Below are 17,601 nucleotides of genomic sequence, written 5' to 3'. Positions count from 1 at the left end.
GATTTTCTCCGCTTGAGTGCTAGACCTGGCTTTTAATTATAAACACTGTCTTGTTGAATGTAGCCTATTGCTCCAGCATGTCCAGTTCTCTCCCATCCTCCCAGGCCTCAGGCACCCTTCCCAGCCGGGGTCAGCAGCATATGCGGTGGAAAGTGCCCGTGTACCCTGTTCATCTGAGGCAGGAGCTGCCCCAGACCAGCAGCTCTGAACTTGGCCACAGCCTCCTCCACCATCCGGAAGTTCCCTGCCCTGTATGATGAGCCCTTCCAGAAGCATCTCTATGCATCTGTGTAGTTTTTAAATAGGCTTGAAGCTATTGAAAACCAACATAGTACACTGTAAGGGATTTTTCTTGGAGAGAAAACATTTGTTAAATTCTCAGAGCTAGAGCCATGATTTAAAGAAATGGGAGGCCAACTAACATGGAGTCTATTTTAGTTAACATTTACATTTCCGATGGTTTTACCTATTGAACAGGCAAAAATACGTAACAGAAATAGCCACATAGGAAGCCAAGAAGTCTCATGGCTGCCGAGCAACCTTGGAGCTGTGCCCTGACCTTCCTCTCTGTGGCTCAGTTTTTCCAACCATATTAGGCACGATGCTTCCTGCTGCCTCCTCCACACAGACCCACGGAGGGACCCCGAGACGACGCTGGCTGGGCTTGAGTTTCCAGAGCAAATCTAACAGTTGAATATCATCCTCTGAAACTAGGTTTCCTCACCCACCACTGTTCCCTCTACTGCCTGGAAGGATGAGAAACGCTTACATGGAGGTGAATAGACAATTCACTGAGGGTTTTCCCATGTGTTGTTGATGGAGCAGCAAGTTATTGCTTTGAAACCTCTGGGTCTGTGACACGAGGAAAATTACAGCTTGTGTATATCACACCAAGGCCTCTCTGTACTACATAATAATTATAAATTCTAATAATTGCTCTTATAGCAGTGTGTATTTTCTTTATTTCTTTAAACACAACTTCTCAAAACATACATTCCATGTCTTAGCTTCAGTTGAATGTACTTCTTAGGAAGGATGTATGGGACAAGTGGTTGGCTCTCTGTAAATTGTAAAGACAGGATCCATTGTCCTCTCACAAGCAGAGTTGGCCGGGGGCCGATCCTCACTAACTATGAAACTAAAGGATGGAGCCTTTGACCCCTGGAGGCCCCTGCTTGCGCTCCAATGATTCCTCTTCCCTGTATCAAAATTTGTTTTGAGACTCGAGGTGATGATTGCCTCAAACACAAAGGGCGATTTTATTTGGTATGTCCCATATGAACCGTCATAATAAAATGAAGGTCTGTTAAATAAAACATCATCTCCAGAACAGAGATGGAAACATCTAAGCAATATTGTTTTCTACGCTGAGAAGTGGGAACATGCAGGAAGAAGTTTTGGTTTTTTTGCAATAGTGTGGGGCTTTTGAATGACACTACATTTATAGCAGCTGCTTGCTGGCCAGGAGCTATAAAGGGACCCTCCAATTACAGAGGACCGGAACCCAGCGGGCACTCTTCCCCAGAATAGTCATGTCCATTGAGGCCCACTTACAGACACCTTTCAAAAAGTACCTACATAACCTTATGTGCCTAAAACACATATGGTATTAGAGTTTGGGGTTTTATTAGCTCTTATATCAATATGACAGGCTATTCCTTTTCAATTCTCCGGATAAAGCTCCATCTTTTCCCTGTATCATAATTGAACCTTTAAAGTGAGTGAGAGTAAAAGGGATCTAAAAGTAAAGTAAAAGGCGTTCCGTGGGGTCTCAGTTCTAATCATGGGACAGTGCATCTAAGAGACACTATCAGCGAGTCCATTAAAGTTTGCCTGGGCTGTTTTCCCCTCTAGGAAAGAAAAAAAAAACTGTTTCTGTTGCTTCACCCAAAAAGGGGTTGCATTAAGATGTAAAATGGTGAAATGTGGAAATAAACAAATAGGTCCCAAATATTAAGAGTGCTCATAAAAACTTTTTTTCTATAAAGTTTTTAATGCCCTTAATTGCTTTTATTTAATGAAACAAATGGTAATTGAAGAAAAGAGAAGGAAGCAGATGTGAGCTTTATGGGATGATTGTAGACCTGGATCTGTGATGTCTGAGCTGGACTCCCTGGTGGGTAGAAGAATGTCCCAGCCCAATGCATCAAAGCCCCGGTGAGAAGCTGTGAGCACCTGATCACACTGGGACACGGTGGTTCTCTGCCGTGGCCACCTCTGTTTCCATTGCACCCAGCACCACCTTCGCTTCTGTGGCCCAGTTCTCCCAGGCACTCATTGGCAAGATCGCCATCATTACAAATCATTCTCTGCTCTTCTTGTCATTCTGTTTGTCTAATGATCCCCCAAGGTTTTGAACTCAGAGCTTTGGTATGAAATTCAATCTTCATTTAGTTCACAGTTTTTGTGTTACCCAATGACAGAGTATGATGAGGTAATGTTTTCTGGCAGTCTGGCCCAAGATTTGAACCCTTAAAAATGAAAAACATTGAGAGCTCAAAAAGCCAGTGTTCACTATTCTGACAATGGTCTTAAGTGGACAATGATGTTTTCCTAGTGTTAATTCCAGAGTGACAATACATCATTGTCCTCACTGCAAAATTATAATTAGTCATTCTCTATAGCAGTAGTAATGAACTCTAGCATCACTGACTAGAGAGGAAGGGGCTGGAGAGTAAAAGGTGCTGGAGGAGGAGGCATCCTTATCTAGGTTTCCGTAGACTAAGGCAGGACAGGATCAGGGTCCCAGCACCAACATATTCAAATAAACTTTTCAAAGGATTCTCCTCATTCACAGGAAGAGCTGTGTTCCGAAGCAGTGGGAGACTGACATGTCTGGTCTATATATCACGCCTGGCCCAGAACCTTCTCAAAGTTTATCTTGCATTAATTATACTTGTATAATCTCTTTCTAAAACTGCTCCTTTTGAACTCTTTAAGGCACTTTCAGATATAAATGTAAAGAATGCATACATTTGTGATTTGCCTTCAGAAAGAGCCCCTTCATATCATCATATTCCACACTTTGGGGGTTCCTGGTGGTCCCAGAGAAGCAAGGAAAGGAAGGGCTCTCTTCCAGCCCAGAGCAGCTCTGAGCAGACCTCGGGTCACCTCAGCTCAGAAGACCCAGAGGCTGTGCTGATGGGACCATGGTCCACTGGGGAGATCGCTTCAGGCTGCAGGAATGGGGAGAAAAGTCCAGACAAGAGTGACTCAGGGGCCAACAACTTGGACGCTGACAGGCTAGAGGCAGTGCCATGCCCTACTCAGCCAGCTCCTCTTCATAGGAGAGGTTACAAGCAACCTCCTATGTCACTCTCAGGCAAATAGTGTCTGTGACTCTTCAGCTGGTATGTGACTGATTTCCCTTTCTAAGTCCCTGACACTTTCCCTTCCCATTGTTTTCTGTCTTTGGTGCATTGTTTTCCCTCCTACTAATTCACCAACTTGGAGAGAGGAAGGTTCTGAGTTTTCTCACACAATGAAACTATAAGGAGAGCTACCCACGTGAGCAAAATAACTCAAGATTGTCCCCTTTAGCTCCTCTAAGGCTGAATCAAACTCCCAGGTCATCATTGAAACTCATTTCAAACAAGGGTCAACACTTGGGAAACATCATCACCATCATTGTGACCAAAATGACCCCCAAAAAAGTTTTAATTTTTTTAGGAAGTTTGCCTAGAGTTAAAAAAAAAACTTTCATTGAGTGTTGGCTCTGTTTAGTCAGTGTAATCAAATGGAGGTGTTAAAAGAAAGAATATCTGAAAATCAAGCAAGACCATGCCTTGGGAAACCAATATGAAGTCCCTAAAGGAGGAAATGTATAAAAGTAGAGTATTCCAGATAATTGGTGTAATCTCAAATGTAGCTGTAGACCCAATTTTAGTTAACCATTGGGCTCCTGAATGTCAACAAAAACCACACCTCCACCGGTGCTCTTTGAGTTTTAGACTCTGGTGCATAAACTATGTTCGTATCCCCACCTGGTCCTGCCAACAGCCAGGCGGGTGCCGTCCACTGTAGCAGTATGGCCAGAGCCCCCGCCCCTGGAGCAGCATTTACAGCAATAAAAAAGCAACGACTGTGTCAGTGGCCTTCGAAAGATGACTTATGTCAATACAAATTCCAGATTATCTCTGGCATGAGCAAGTCGAAAAAACAAGTAGGATCCTCTTTTTCAAGGCATGAACTTTGGGGACTTTGCTTGTAATTCCTCACAGCGGTTCTCAACCTGTGGGTCGCAACCCCTTTGGCGGTCGAACAACCCTTTCACAGGAGTCGCCTAAGACCATCCTGCATATCAGATATTTACATTACGATTCATAACAGTAGCAACATTACAGTTATGAAGTAGCAACTGAAATAATTTTATGGTTGGGTCACAACATGAGGAACTGTATTTAAAGGGCCAGAAGCTTGAGAACCACTGCGTCTAAGAGATATCATCAGCCTTTTGGCCAGGTGGTGTATGATAATTTGTCAGAAGCTTAAAGAAGAGGTCATGTTTCCATGACTGACAACCTCCTTGAAAGTAGCAGAACTGAAATCACTGTTGGTTTTTATTGACTGAAGATTGGGTCGATACACTTTGAAAATGGGCTGAAGTGACCCAGAGAGGAATGGGCCTCTGATTTAGGCTACAGCTCCTCCTAGAATAGCTCTGTTCCTGCGAAGAATGAAGTGCCGGGTCCCTTTGCGGCTCTTCACTTTAGCTCCACCACCTTTTTCCCTCCCTATTTCTCTCTCTCCTGCCCCCAAATCTCCAGCTAGGCCAGTAAATGCCCTCCCTACTTCAAAGTTTCAGAAAATGGGCTTGCATTCCATTCTGTCAGGAAGTGCCTAGCAAGCCCCACCCTTAGCTCAGGCACCCTCTTCACAAGAACATAAAGGATTGTCTGACATCCTTGCGCTGTCCTGCATAGCAGGCCTCGGACACATGCATCTCTTGGTTCAGATCCTGCTCTTTCTTCCCAAAACATGTAAACTCGACAGCTTTCAAAAAAATGTTGTTTTCCTCTGAAAATGATGCAAAGAGCAGAGGAGTTCAAGCCCGCTCCTTTTTGTGAAAATATTCCTAAACTAGTACAACCCTGTGGCCAGGCCACCTCATACCAGGTGACTAGCATATGAAAGAAATCTCCTTGGAGATTAAACCATCTCTCTTGGGTTCCTTGCTCACATTTGGGAAGGGAAGCGCTAGGTCAGAGACCCATGGACATATCTGTGGTGCTGCCTCCCCTCCCTTTTCTGTGGTTCCCCAGCCAAAGGGGATGAGCTCATGTGCTAACATACCAGCCAGCAGCCAGCCACTCGCATCCTTTCTCTTTAGCACTCTGCACACATTTATCCTTTTGCCTCCCCCACTCCCACCAAAATTTGGCCTTCCTGTGTCCCTCTCCCCAGACCACCAGCACCCCAGACTTAACAATCCTGAGTGCCCTCTCCCTGGCCTCAAAAGGTTAGGTAATTGTGCTGATAAACCCACATGTTGCCGGGTGCCAATGTCCAGGGAATCTCCCTCCCGGTAACAGTTCGGCATTTTAAGAGGGATCTCGGCGAGATGCCCACAGAGGACTCTTAAGGTTGAGAATATCAGACCCAGCGGTAGGCTGACATGCCTGGGTGTAGGGGTGGGAAGGGGATGTCTCAGGCAAAGCAGTTTTGGAGTTCTACTCAGCTCACCACACAGGCATTAACATCTTGGGTTGGGAGGAAGCAAAGAAGGAGGTAAGATGGAGGAGACAGTTGATCTGAGAAAGAAGAACGGAGTTCAGAGACTGACATTGCCCACTTCACAGCTCCCTCTCTAGCAATGTGACCCTTCAACCCCTTTCCGCAGTTCATTGATTGAAATATTAAGTGTCTAATGCTCTTCCTGAAGCTTGTTTTAGACCAAGTAATATGACAAAGTCCCTGCCCTCAAAGAAAGAAGGCTAGAAAACATGGAAGGACCCGGTGGAAATTGTGATGGCCAAAAAGAGGGCAAAAAGTATTGCTACCCCCATCGGGTTTCTTCCTTATTCATGATTATGCCCCTTCGCGGCGGAAGCTGCCAGAGAAACAGAGTGAGCCGTTCAGAATCGGGGTGCGTCCCCACACGGCCTCGCCACTGCATTCCTCTGCCCCGTCCCAGCCACATCTCTCGGCCTCAAGAATCCTCCTCCTCAGTGAACTGGGAGAGGGTTGGTGGCTGTGGCACCAGAAAAGGGAATGGGCCAAACCACTAGCACTCCCCCTCCCCCACTGCAGGTCTTCAGACAAAGAGCAAAGACTGCTCTTACTAAGCATGAGGTCACCTTTCTGTACCCTGGTTTCACAGTGTTTATTTGGGTTCTCCGGCCGAATTCACTCCAGAGTTCATCTCTGTGACCAGAACCCAGGACCCAGCTGGGAGAGGCCCCTCCAGGCTTCCCACAACCCCCACAGCCTCTAATGCCTGGAGCCTGGGGGAATCCTCCAGAACCCCGTTCAAAGGCAACAGCGTTGAAGGAAAAGCTCATCAGCTTCAAAGTCAGACCAAACTAGGTTTAAATCCTGACCCTGCCACCTAGTATTCGTGTGGCCCTGGACAATGGTCCTAGGAGCCTCCAGCCAGATCTTTGTCTGTAATAGGGATAGTAATACCTACTTTACATGGTGTGGTGAGATTTTAGAATAACATACGTAAGGCTTGGATCGCTCCTGGCTATTACAGTTATAACACGATGACCACCCGTGCCCATTAGATGGGCTTTTAAGCTTATTCACAAGGGACAAATAGTATCATAATGTTCCCTGGGCTTAATGTGGTATTTGACCAATGTTTCACCATCTTCCTAGAAAGCAGAGTCTGCTTCTTCATTCTTTTACTTTGTAAACACTGTGGCAGCCCTCTGTGCGCCAGCTCTGGGTGGGGAAGGAATACAGTCGACAACAAAGAGCTTGCCGTACAGTGACAGACAGTTAACGACAGAGTTTGATAAGGAAAGAGGCAGGAAACCATGAAAGAAATTAGCAGGTGGGCCTCATTGAGATTGGGTACCAGCAGGGAAAACCTCTCTGACAGCTGACTTTGAGCTGAGACATGAGATGTGAACTGAATTTAGCCAAGCAAGCTTGGGAGGAAAGCATGTTCCAGGCAGGACACATACAAAGGTCCTGAAGTAGAGATGACCATGGAGTTGAAAGGAGGTGTGGCGCTGGCAGGTGGGGAGAAAGGGGAGCTGGCGGGAGGTGAAGCTGATCGTGCAGGGCCTTATTGGCCACGTCGATATTTGGGATCTTAGTCGTATGGAAGCTGAGGAAGGAGTCTAGGATGTAGCATGATCCTGAGATGTTAGGCTCATGTGGCTGCCTTGTGGATGTATTGGAAAGGGGCACCAACTTCAGAGACTAGTTAGGAGGCAGGAGGCGTGGCAGACTGCACTACCTGGAGGAAGACCTTTGCCCTTGGCTCATGTTCAGTGTGGACCAGAGCCCCTTAGAAAAATGTGCCTTCCTCATACTCCTTAGAGGCAAAGATCTTGGTGTTGCGTACAAAGGCAGCATCTTAGAGGCCTTCGCATCCAGGCCTCTTATTGAGTTAGAGAAACCGATTAGAAGATGAAGGCTTTCTGTACGTTTTCCTGTTTCCTGTGGTCCACGCAGCTTCCCAGCCCCAAACTCTCAGACCTGCCAAATCAAGTGAGAAGGACAAAGGCTTTTTCCCAAAAATCAACTTACATTCCCAAACTGCCCTTGATAAGCCAGCAAATAGAGCTACAGTTCACTTGTCCCTAGGTGTCTGTAGGGGATGAGTTCCCAAACCCCAAGCAGATACCAAAATCCGAGGATGCTCAAGTCCCTTATATAAAATGGCATGGCATTGGCATATAGCCTACACACATCCTCCTGTATACTTTAAAAATCATCTCTAGAGTACTTGTAACACCCAATACAGTGGAAATGCTATATAGATAATTGTTATACTGTATTGTATTGGGAATCAGGACAAAATGGGTCTGTACATATTTAGTACGGACACAACCATCACTGGCCTAACTACACAGTACACGTCAGCAACAACGTAACTTTTTTCTAATATTTCAATCAGCTGTTTTTGAATCTGCAGATGTGGAGCTCACTGATGTGGAGAGCCAACTGTATAGCCTTACTGAGTTAGATTTAAATGGTAGTAAGGGGAGAGGAAGCACCAGGCAAATCAGTAAAAAGCCTGTCTGTTTCAGTATTGTTCTGTATCAATATAGTGGCTTAAAACAACCATTTGCTACTTTCTCTCACAGTTCTGTGGGTTGACCTGCTTGGCTGTGTAATGCTCTCGCGCAGTTGCAGTCAGATAGTGGCTAGAGCTGGAGTCATCCCCCGGTTGATTGGACTGGTCGTCCAAGAGGCCTTCGTCGTCCAAGCTGCTGGGTGTCCTCAGTCTCCTCGGCATGGCCTCTCCCCACAGCGAAGTGGCCTAGACTTCTCCCAGGGCAGCTCAGGGCACCAAAAACAGGGAGCAGAAACTTCCAGGACTCTTAATATCAGACACAGCATCACTTCCATCCTATTCCGTTATTCAAAACTACCACAGACTGCTCCTGACCATGAGGGAGGACCCATGCATGAGGGAGGGAAGGAATGGATGCAGCTGCCTTTCAGACCAGCTACCGCCAGGCAGGGAGAGAGAATTGTTTGGAACCAAAGAGATCCTCTCTGCCCAGACTGCTGAGCAAGGCCCCCTCCCTGCTGCTCTTGGGTGGCCCGATTACCAAAGCAGCAAAGTCAAATTTGAGTAAATATCATTATTTGAAGTATTTGAGCAAATGTCATTATTTGAATAAGGGTGGAAACCCATACCACCCTTAGACTCAATAGATCAAGCAGTTGAAAAAATATATGTAGAGAGAGAGGCTTTAAATAATCTACTAAAAATAATTAGTGGGTATTAATTTAACAGTGCATCCATAAAATAGAAAATTCATATTATTTTTTAAATTTGTAAAAACTGACTATAATTTGGGCAACAAAGAAAACCTGAAGAAAAAAAAAAGACAGTATTTTTACAGGCCACATTTTCCCACCACACACACACTCAAAAATCTGGAATTTAGCAATAAGGGATTGAACTTTATTAAAAAATAAAAGCACTTAGGAGTTTTAAAACATGCTCATAAATTACTGTTCAGTTGAAGAGAAATCAAAACTACAATTACTGGGATTCTAGAAAAGTGCTAATTGGGAATGTCACAATAAAAACTTATGGGGTTTGGAAAAATCATAGACTTAAATTTTATTATTAAATAAGAAAAAAAATGAAAACAAATGAGCTAAGCATTTAGTTAAAACTTAGAAAAGAATCTAAAACAATTGACAGAAAACAAAAACAAAGACCCTAATAATATCAGAACAAATTAATGCCCTGGCCGGTTTGATTCTGGTCAAGGGCACATGCCCCTGTTGCGGGCTCGATCCCCAGTGTGGGGCGTGCGGGAGGCAGCCGATCAATGATTCTCTCTCATTGATGTTTCTATCTCTCTCTCTCTCCCTTCTGCTCTGAAATCAATAAAAATATTTTTTTAAAAAGAACAAATTAATTAAAACAAAGCAAAATCAATAAAACTGAAAAATGAATCTTAAAAATTTGCTTTGGCAATGCCAATTTTATTGACAAATTTTTGAAAGTCAAAAAAGTCATAACATATAAATATGTATAATAATAATACTATTCTAATATTAATAATATAAGAGATGTCACCACAAGTAGATTTCACTGTAAGAATTTTCTGTATACAAAATACACATCTGTAAAAATGCTTTTAAAAATCTTGAGGAAATTAATGATTTTCTAAGAAAGGATAAATTTGAAAATGGATTCAAGAAAAGGTACAAAATCTGTGGTACAAAACATTTTAAATTATCAAAGATCTGCACTCTAGAAAAACAGCATATTCAGAAAGATTTTGAGAGAATTTTCTGTTTTTGATTAACTAATTATTTCATGCTATTTCAGAAATATAGAGCACATAAAAAATGAAAACCTTCCCAATTTCTCTCATGAAGTTAATATAACCTTGATGACAAAAGAGTAAACAACAAAAGAAAAATGGTCAATCTCACATATGAAATTGGATGCAAAAATCCTAAGTCAAAGATTAACAATTGATTCTAGAACTTTTCAGAAGTTTATTTTAGAAATGTAGTGATAATTAGACGTTAGATGGACTCCTAGTGCCCGATAAAGAATTTAATAACTGCATTTGTGATAGAAGATTATGCAACCATTGAAAATAATATTGAAAATGTCAGGGGAGAAATGGCCACAGCATGTTATTTTAAAAAATTTGTATAGGACGATTCCATTTTTGTAAATATATGCACCACTGTGTGTGTGTGTGTGTGTGTGTGTGTGTAAAAGAGCGAGATCTGCAAGAATAAACACAAACTACTAACTCTCTGAGTATTATAATTTAAAACTCTAATCTTTTTTTTTCCTTCTTTTGTGCATTTTACAAATTTTCCACAAAGAAAATGTAAAACTTTGTAATCAGATGAAAAAAACAGTGAATTTTATTGTTAAATAAGCCTTATCTCAGTAGTAATCCTTAACAAACCCTATGCTTGCACATGTCCCACTAAAGATGTACCCTTTTTATTTCTACCCTTCCACTTTTCTTGTTTCCTCTTGTTACCAAATATTTCACTTTGCACTTTCATCTAACTCTCAGTTTGGCATCTGAAGAAGTTATTAGACAGAGCGTGCCAGCATGTGTGTCAGCAAAATGAATCAACTGGAAGAATTGACCTTGGCTCCTTTTCCATGCGCAGCACATAAAAGGCAGTCTATTATATGAAATTTATAGACAGGGCAAGTTCAAGGTGGAGAGAAGGGAACCGAGAAGGATCCTGGCCTCACCACTCACAGCACACCCTTCTCTTTGCCCCCAGCTCAGGCTTTGAGAAAGAGGAAAAAGCAAGACAGGTTCTCTGTGCCACTTTGTCCCTGTGATAGCATTGGGCCTATGAGTGAAAGCTGCTAAATGAAAAGCCGGAGTATGGCGGCTTCATTTCAAATGATGGGCCAAAGCTGGAGTGTAGGAAAGGAAAGGGTTGGGATGGCAGAAAGAAATGCAAAGGGGGCAGGGCCAGGGGCCAGTTCCTGCTCAGGAACTTGGATATTTTCCCTTAGAAGGTGGGGAGGCACCGAACCGGTTTGGCTCAGTGGATAGAGCGTCGGCCTGCGGACTCAGGGGTCCCAGGTTCGATTCCGGTCAAGGGCATGTACCTTGGTTGCGGGCACATCCCCAGTGGGGGGCGTGCAGGAGGCAGCTGATCGATCTCTCTCATTGATGTTTCTGGCTTTCTATCCCTCTCCCTTCTTCTCTGTAAAAAATCAATAAAATATATTTAAAAAAAAAAAAAAGAAGGTGGGGAGGCACTGAAGAGTTTAAGCAGGAAGACAATGTAGAATGTGGGTCAATGTGTATGTATATATTTATATGTGTAAATATATAAGATTTTATGTACATAGGTAAATATACATCTTGTATATACATCTTGTATATATACATGTGCGTACATATATATGTGTATGTGTATGTGCATAAACACTTTTATTTGTATGTGTGTGTATATAAATTTTATATGGAAACCAAAATATCACTGGAAAAGAGAAAGGCTGAAGGCAGGAAGACTGGTTTACTTAATGGGCCAAGTTATAGAAGATGAGCAATAGTGAGGGTGGGGAGGAATGCATGGGTGTGAAGGATTTTTAAGAGATAGAAGCAGAATTCTGCTTCTCCCTGAATGTGGCAGAAGAGGGCCACCCCCAAGTTCCCACTCCCTCTATGCAAGGGATCAACCGTAACTGACTGATTGCCTATAAACTCAAGAAGAGAGAATCTAATTGGCCTAGCTCAGGGTAGGTGTCCACCTCTGGTTCAATCGACTATGACCAAGAAGGCCAGTGTCACAGAGCACAAATAAATTATGATTGTTTGTGGGATCATCGACTGCTGTCTCTCTCCACCTGTGGACAATGTTCATGCAGGCAGAAGCTGCTTTGGGTTGCTCAACACTGTCAGCAGCACCTCAGAAGATGTCCAGGACATAGTGAGCACTCAGAAACCATTTGTCAAAAGGATGAATGCACAAAGGACTTAACAAATGAAGAGAATCGTGGGATAGAAAACTGTGAAGTCATCCAATCCAGCCCTCCATCCATTCATTGCTCATGTGTCTCATTTATTGTTAGAGCACCGACTTCAGCAGGATTACATCAATTGCCTTCAATAGGCCAATGAGCTTTTGTGGTCTAGCCTGAGAACCAATCTCCGTTTACAAGAGTGACTTAAGTTAGAAATTATGCTCCTCATTCTAAACAAATGACTTAAAACAAATTTTGGAAACCCAATCCATTTGTAACTTGAGAAATACCTACAGTCCTCCAAACAAGATAATTAATGAACTAGGCCAGAGAGAAAAGGTATTTGTCAGAAGAAACTTGGCGTACATGTTATACTTTTTCCATCTGATTATTTTCGTATTCTTCCTGTGAAACCCAATTTCCTTAAGTGACCTCTGTTCACAGGGAACTATTTTGTTTAATCTGTGGGAGCGTGGCATATTTTTAATGATCTCCAAAGGCCAGCTCCCTCTGCACTGATCGTGCCTGATACCTAAGTGAATGTTTTATAACACTCAGCACACATGAGATCACCACTGGCAAGTCATTTGCACACAATCAGCCCACAGTTCTTCTCACATTCCCCTTCATCCGCAAATTCAAATTCGGAACTCACAGTCAAGCTTGAGTCCTTTTTTTAAATATGTTTTTATTGACTTTAGAGAAAGAGGAAAGGAGAAGGAGAGAGAGATAGAAACATCGATGAGAGAGAAACATCCATCGGCTGCCTCCTACAGGCACCCTACTGGAGAGCAAGCCTGCAACCCGGACATGTGCCCTGGCTGGGAATTGAACCAGTGATCTCTCCATGTCTGCAACGATACTCAACCAACTGAGCCACACCATCCAGGGCTACGCTTGAGTCTTTACCATGGTAACTAACAAAAGAGCAGACGATGAAGAGTCTAATTTTGAAATTCAATTTATTAACATTTTATAAGTCTGATAACCAACTGGAAAACATGCATTGCAAAGTGTTAGCCAAACTAAGTAGTAAAAAAAAATGTGCAAACTGCCCCAAAAGAATTCAGATTAAAATATTCGAGTAAAGGGCTCCAAAACAACTGGAATGTTGATTTAATCATAAAATATTAGGGCTGAAAGACCCTTGGATGTCATCTAGCTAGCACAACTCTGTTTTACAAATGAAGAAGCCGAAGTCCATAGAGAGAAAGGGACTTCACAGTGAGTGCATTAGGGGCAGAACAGGAGGTAGAACTGCCTTCCAGGCCTGGCCCGCAGGGCAGACCACAGCCCACACCTCCAGCTTCCTGTCTCTGTTCTCCTTGGACCATCCGTGTCTGCAGTTCAAAACTAAGAAAAAGCCAGAACCTGGTCCACACGACCTGTCTACGCCATGATTGTATCAGAGTGTGTCACCTCCAAAGGGTTTTTGTTGAGGGACAATTTTCTTTGATAAATCAGTTAAAAGTAGCTATTTGTGAAGGCAACATGTTAGCACGTCTACTGCGGTGGAAATCAAGGGGAGCACATAGGATGCTTACCAACCTTCCCCCGAGAGCCTAGATGTCCAGAGACCATGAGAGAGTGACCAAGGAGACCTAGATGCACAGCTGCGAGTTCATGGACCTTTGATCCTCTGAGAACCTCAACTTGCAGGGAAAATCTGAGCTTTCAACAAAGGCTCACTCCACCTCGGAAACCCTCAGGGGAATGAGCAGTATTTGTTGAGTGCCAACTTGAACTTGAACCTAGTGCTGCTTTAAAGATCTCAGGAAGAAGACCCAGATGCCGCCTCAGAGACGCTCACCCACCAGCTAGAGAGAGATCTTCATACTGCGAAGAGTACCAAGTGCAATAGTATATCTTTTCATGGAACAAATATTTGTGGAGGGCTTGGGGTGGACCAACCTGGACATCCTGCAATAAAAGAGCAAGAAATTAATTGAAAGATGTAAGTCAGGACCCTCCTCCTTTTAAAAAAAATAAATCACTGACAAGTGTGGGGGGAAAAAGAAAGATGGAAGTCAGGACCAGATCACAAAGGGGCTGAAATGCTATCAGAGGGGTTTGGATTTTATTCTCAAGATGATGGAGAGCCATTGAAGGCTCTTGAGCTGGGCAGTGAATTGGCCAGACTCATATTCTGGAAAGATCTCTACATAGCTAGGTTAGGAGCAGATGGATTGTGGCCAAGGGCTACTTTGTGTGATTCCATCTACAAGGGCTTCAAGAGATTATTTGTGCTTTTAGTCTATCTTCAGGATAATCCAATGAAAAGAGGAGTAGTGCCTACAGCAAGCAGAACTGGTTCAATCCAACTTTTATCAGTCCCCGACTATAATGTTGGGCACATTATTTAAATAAAGCTCAGCTCTCTGTCTTTTTTTCTACACAGTGAAGCTAATAATGCTTAGCTCATAGGGTTTTGATAATAAAGAAGATGACGTGCCTGGACATTTCCAATAATCCCCCCAACACCATCAGATTCAGTCAGATAAAAGTGGCATTTCCCAGCCTAGGAGGGGTGCCACCTTGCATCCTGCCAAGCTGCCACTTAGCAGGAGATATTATTGCATTTTCTTCTTGGAATTTATCCAGAGCATTTTGTTGCTAATGTGTGAAAATAATTGCCATTCATTCTTCGTCAGTGAGCAACCCCGAGGTAAACTGAGATCAAAGCTCAATCTTAGATCTGAATCAAACCACCCAAAAACAATACTGCAAAGAATTAAACTGGGTTACACAGACCAGTGCTCCAATCGTCCTAGCAACGTTTTAAGCAAACACTGGTGCAGATTTGCTGGCATACACGACACTGAGAACATCTGGCCTTTCTATTATCCTCTCGCAAGCAAAAAATGATGTCGTGTAAACTGATCTTCAGGCCAATTATATGGTCTAAGTGTTACAGTGTTTGTATTGGCTCCTCAGGCTGCAGGTTTTAAGAACTTAATTTTAGCCACACCCCTCCCTGAAGCCCTAACTGCGTCTTACTGTAACAGACCCCAGGGATTTGTTTATGCGGAATCTGCACCTTTTTTCAGGATGGACAGTATGCGTAAATGCATCATCAGTCAACTGGGTGTGCAAAGCACTGTGGGAGGTCCTATACAAATAAGTTACAGGAGTTACATGGCAATGAGACGATAGAAGATGGTGCAGAAGAGGGTGGGCTCTGGGGGCTGCTCTGGTCACATGTCCAATGCTACATGTTGCCCCTGTATGCCAGTGTTATTATAGAGGCCAGGTGTGGCTTGGAGAGGCCCTAGCCTGCAGCTCACTTAGAAGGCACTAAACTAGAAGTCAGCAAACCTGATACTACCTCCAGCTCGCCTTTCCACAGTACATAAGGTCATTATTATGTCTGTATTTCCCCATCTAGACTCAACTTCATTTTCCAAACACCATGTGCCAGGCATCACCAGCATTGATTAGGTTAATTTTCATAATGACTGTCAGTGGCCGCGGTACTATTATCCCCACCATGTCTCACAGGGGCGGGTGTCATGGCAGAGATGTGAGCTTACCCCTCCCCTCTGGCTGCTTAAGGAGTGCTCTGAGCTATTGTTCTGTCAGCTCTAATGGACGTGAGCTTACCCCTCCCCTCTGGCTGCTTAAGGAGTGCTCTGAGCTGTTGTTCTGTCAGCTCTAATGGACTAGGGGCTCTAACGAACCACAGCCCAGCCTCTGGAGCAGGAGATAGTGAGTACAGTCCTGGGGCTCCACGGGAAGGGGCCTTCTTGCCCTCCCCACCTCAGCCCTCCCACATATGGTCTTTTTTTTTTTAGTTTTATTCATTTCAAACCGACTGGATCTGGCCCATGGGCCGTAGTTTGCCCACGGCTGGACTAGGGGCTCTAACGAACCACAGCCCAGTCTCTGGAGCAGGAGACAGTGAGTGCGGTCCTGAGGCCCCACGGGAAGGGGGCTTCTTGCCCTCCCCACCTCAGCCCTCCCTGCCGCCCTGCAGCTATAGCCAAGAGGCCATGATGACAGCTGCAGGGGCTGACTAGGGAGGTCTTTCTCTCCTACCCCACCCCCCACCCCCAGCCTCTGGATTAGTGGGCCTCCTCTCTTCCCCAGCCCACCCACCATTGCTGATCCCTAGAGGGAGGGAGAAGCCACACAGGGACCTGACCCCAGGCACCAGCAGCTCCTTCCCCAGTACTGGAATTTCACCAAGGAAATGAATCTCTCATCTCTGGGTCTGACTTAGCATGTCTAGGAACGAAGGACAGAATGCATAGCACAGTAAATCCCAACTCTGACTTGTCCATTACAGGAATTTATCACAGATGGTAACCATTAGGGCTTTAACGTCTTGAAGGAAAGAGCTTTATCCAGAATCATAAATAAACTGTAACCAAGGCTTAGGTTTATAAACCTGTAAAAGACGGTTGCGTGCCCCACTGGGGATTTCCTTACTGGGTTACAACATCAACTTAAGCCTGAACTTGCTCTGGGAGTTTTGGGCAATGCAGTAGAAGATGGTCATTTATTTCAACAGTTAGTGGACCCCCAATCTGAACCTAAGAAAGTTAGGCCCTGATTTAACCTCATGAAATGGAAGCTCAGAGAAGATGGGGTGCTGGCATCTAAATATGGCATGGTAATTCCTAAACCAGTAGTGTGGCAGCAAAGTATAAAACAAGGCCACTCCCTTCAGAAGTTCCTCATCGGGTCAGGGAGGCAAGGCACTTACAGATCAAACAGTTTTAGCGCACAGGCTTCGGGTGGCCTCGATTATAACCAGAGAAGAATTCAGGGGGGTGGGGGAATGGAGGCTGGAGTCATCAGGGAAAGCTGTGTGGAGGAAAAGGGACTTGACTTAACGACTGGGTGGATGAGAGGACGTGGGCACATGTGAACAACGGTTTGCTCAGCCCCACATCTCCCACCAACATGCATTGTGTCCCTGCGGTGAGTCTCATCCCGAGCCAAGTCTCAGATCACACAGTTGTATATCCTACAGGCAACTATCCTGCAGGTCATTGTTCCTCAAATGCCACCAACCCCGCCTCTTCCCAGTTGCGTGGCCTTGGGAAAGTGACAACTTTCCTAAGCCTGAGTTTCCTCAGCTGTGAAATGCAAATGGATAATAACACCTGGCTGATAAGCTGTTGAGCTGAAAATCGGTGACCTCTGGACTTGGCTGGACCCTATGCGTGCAGTTAAGGTCAGGCCCCAGACCGCAGGGAAAATGCACTGTAACAAGTAATTTGCGAGCTTGGGAAAAGGAAATAGGAGGCTTGTTGCATGCCAGTAGAGTGTTGTCATAGACACTGGTCTGCTTTGTACGTATTTCTCTCAGGCTGCCCACCGCACCTCCCACCTGACCTGCTGGAAGGTCCTAGCTTCAGCTCACATCTCCTCTCTGATCTCTTCCAGGGGCGCTGCATCAACTTTACCAGAGTCAAGAACAATCAGCCCGCCAAGTACCCACTCAACAACGCCTACCACACCAACTCGCCGCCTCCTGCCCCCATCTACAC

At 44.4% G+C, this 17,601-nt stretch overlaps 1 protein-coding gene across 1 annotated transcript in view; it reads left to right on the top strand.

The window, feature by feature from the left end:
* ANTXR1 (anthrax toxin receptor 1) overlaps positions 1 to 17,601 on the top strand; it is a 219,398-nt gene that overhangs the window by 200,437 nt on the left and 1,360 nt on the right. The window contains exon 18 of the mRNA XM_005867817.2: positions 17,498 to 17,600. Within this exon, the coding sequence (XP_005867879.1) occupies positions 17,498 to 17,600 (103 nt within the window). The remainder of the gene's footprint in view (positions 1 to 17,497; position 17,601) is intronic.

This window comes from Myotis brandtii, unplaced genomic scaffold (genome assembly GCF_000412655.1).
Source record: "Myotis brandtii unplaced genomic scaffold, ASM41265v1 scaffold251, whole genome shotgun sequence".
In the NCBI taxonomy this organism is placed as follows: Eukaryota; Metazoa; Chordata; class Mammalia; order Chiroptera; family Vespertilionidae; genus Myotis; species Myotis brandtii.
This window is presented reverse-complemented; position numbering and strand designations above follow the sequence as displayed.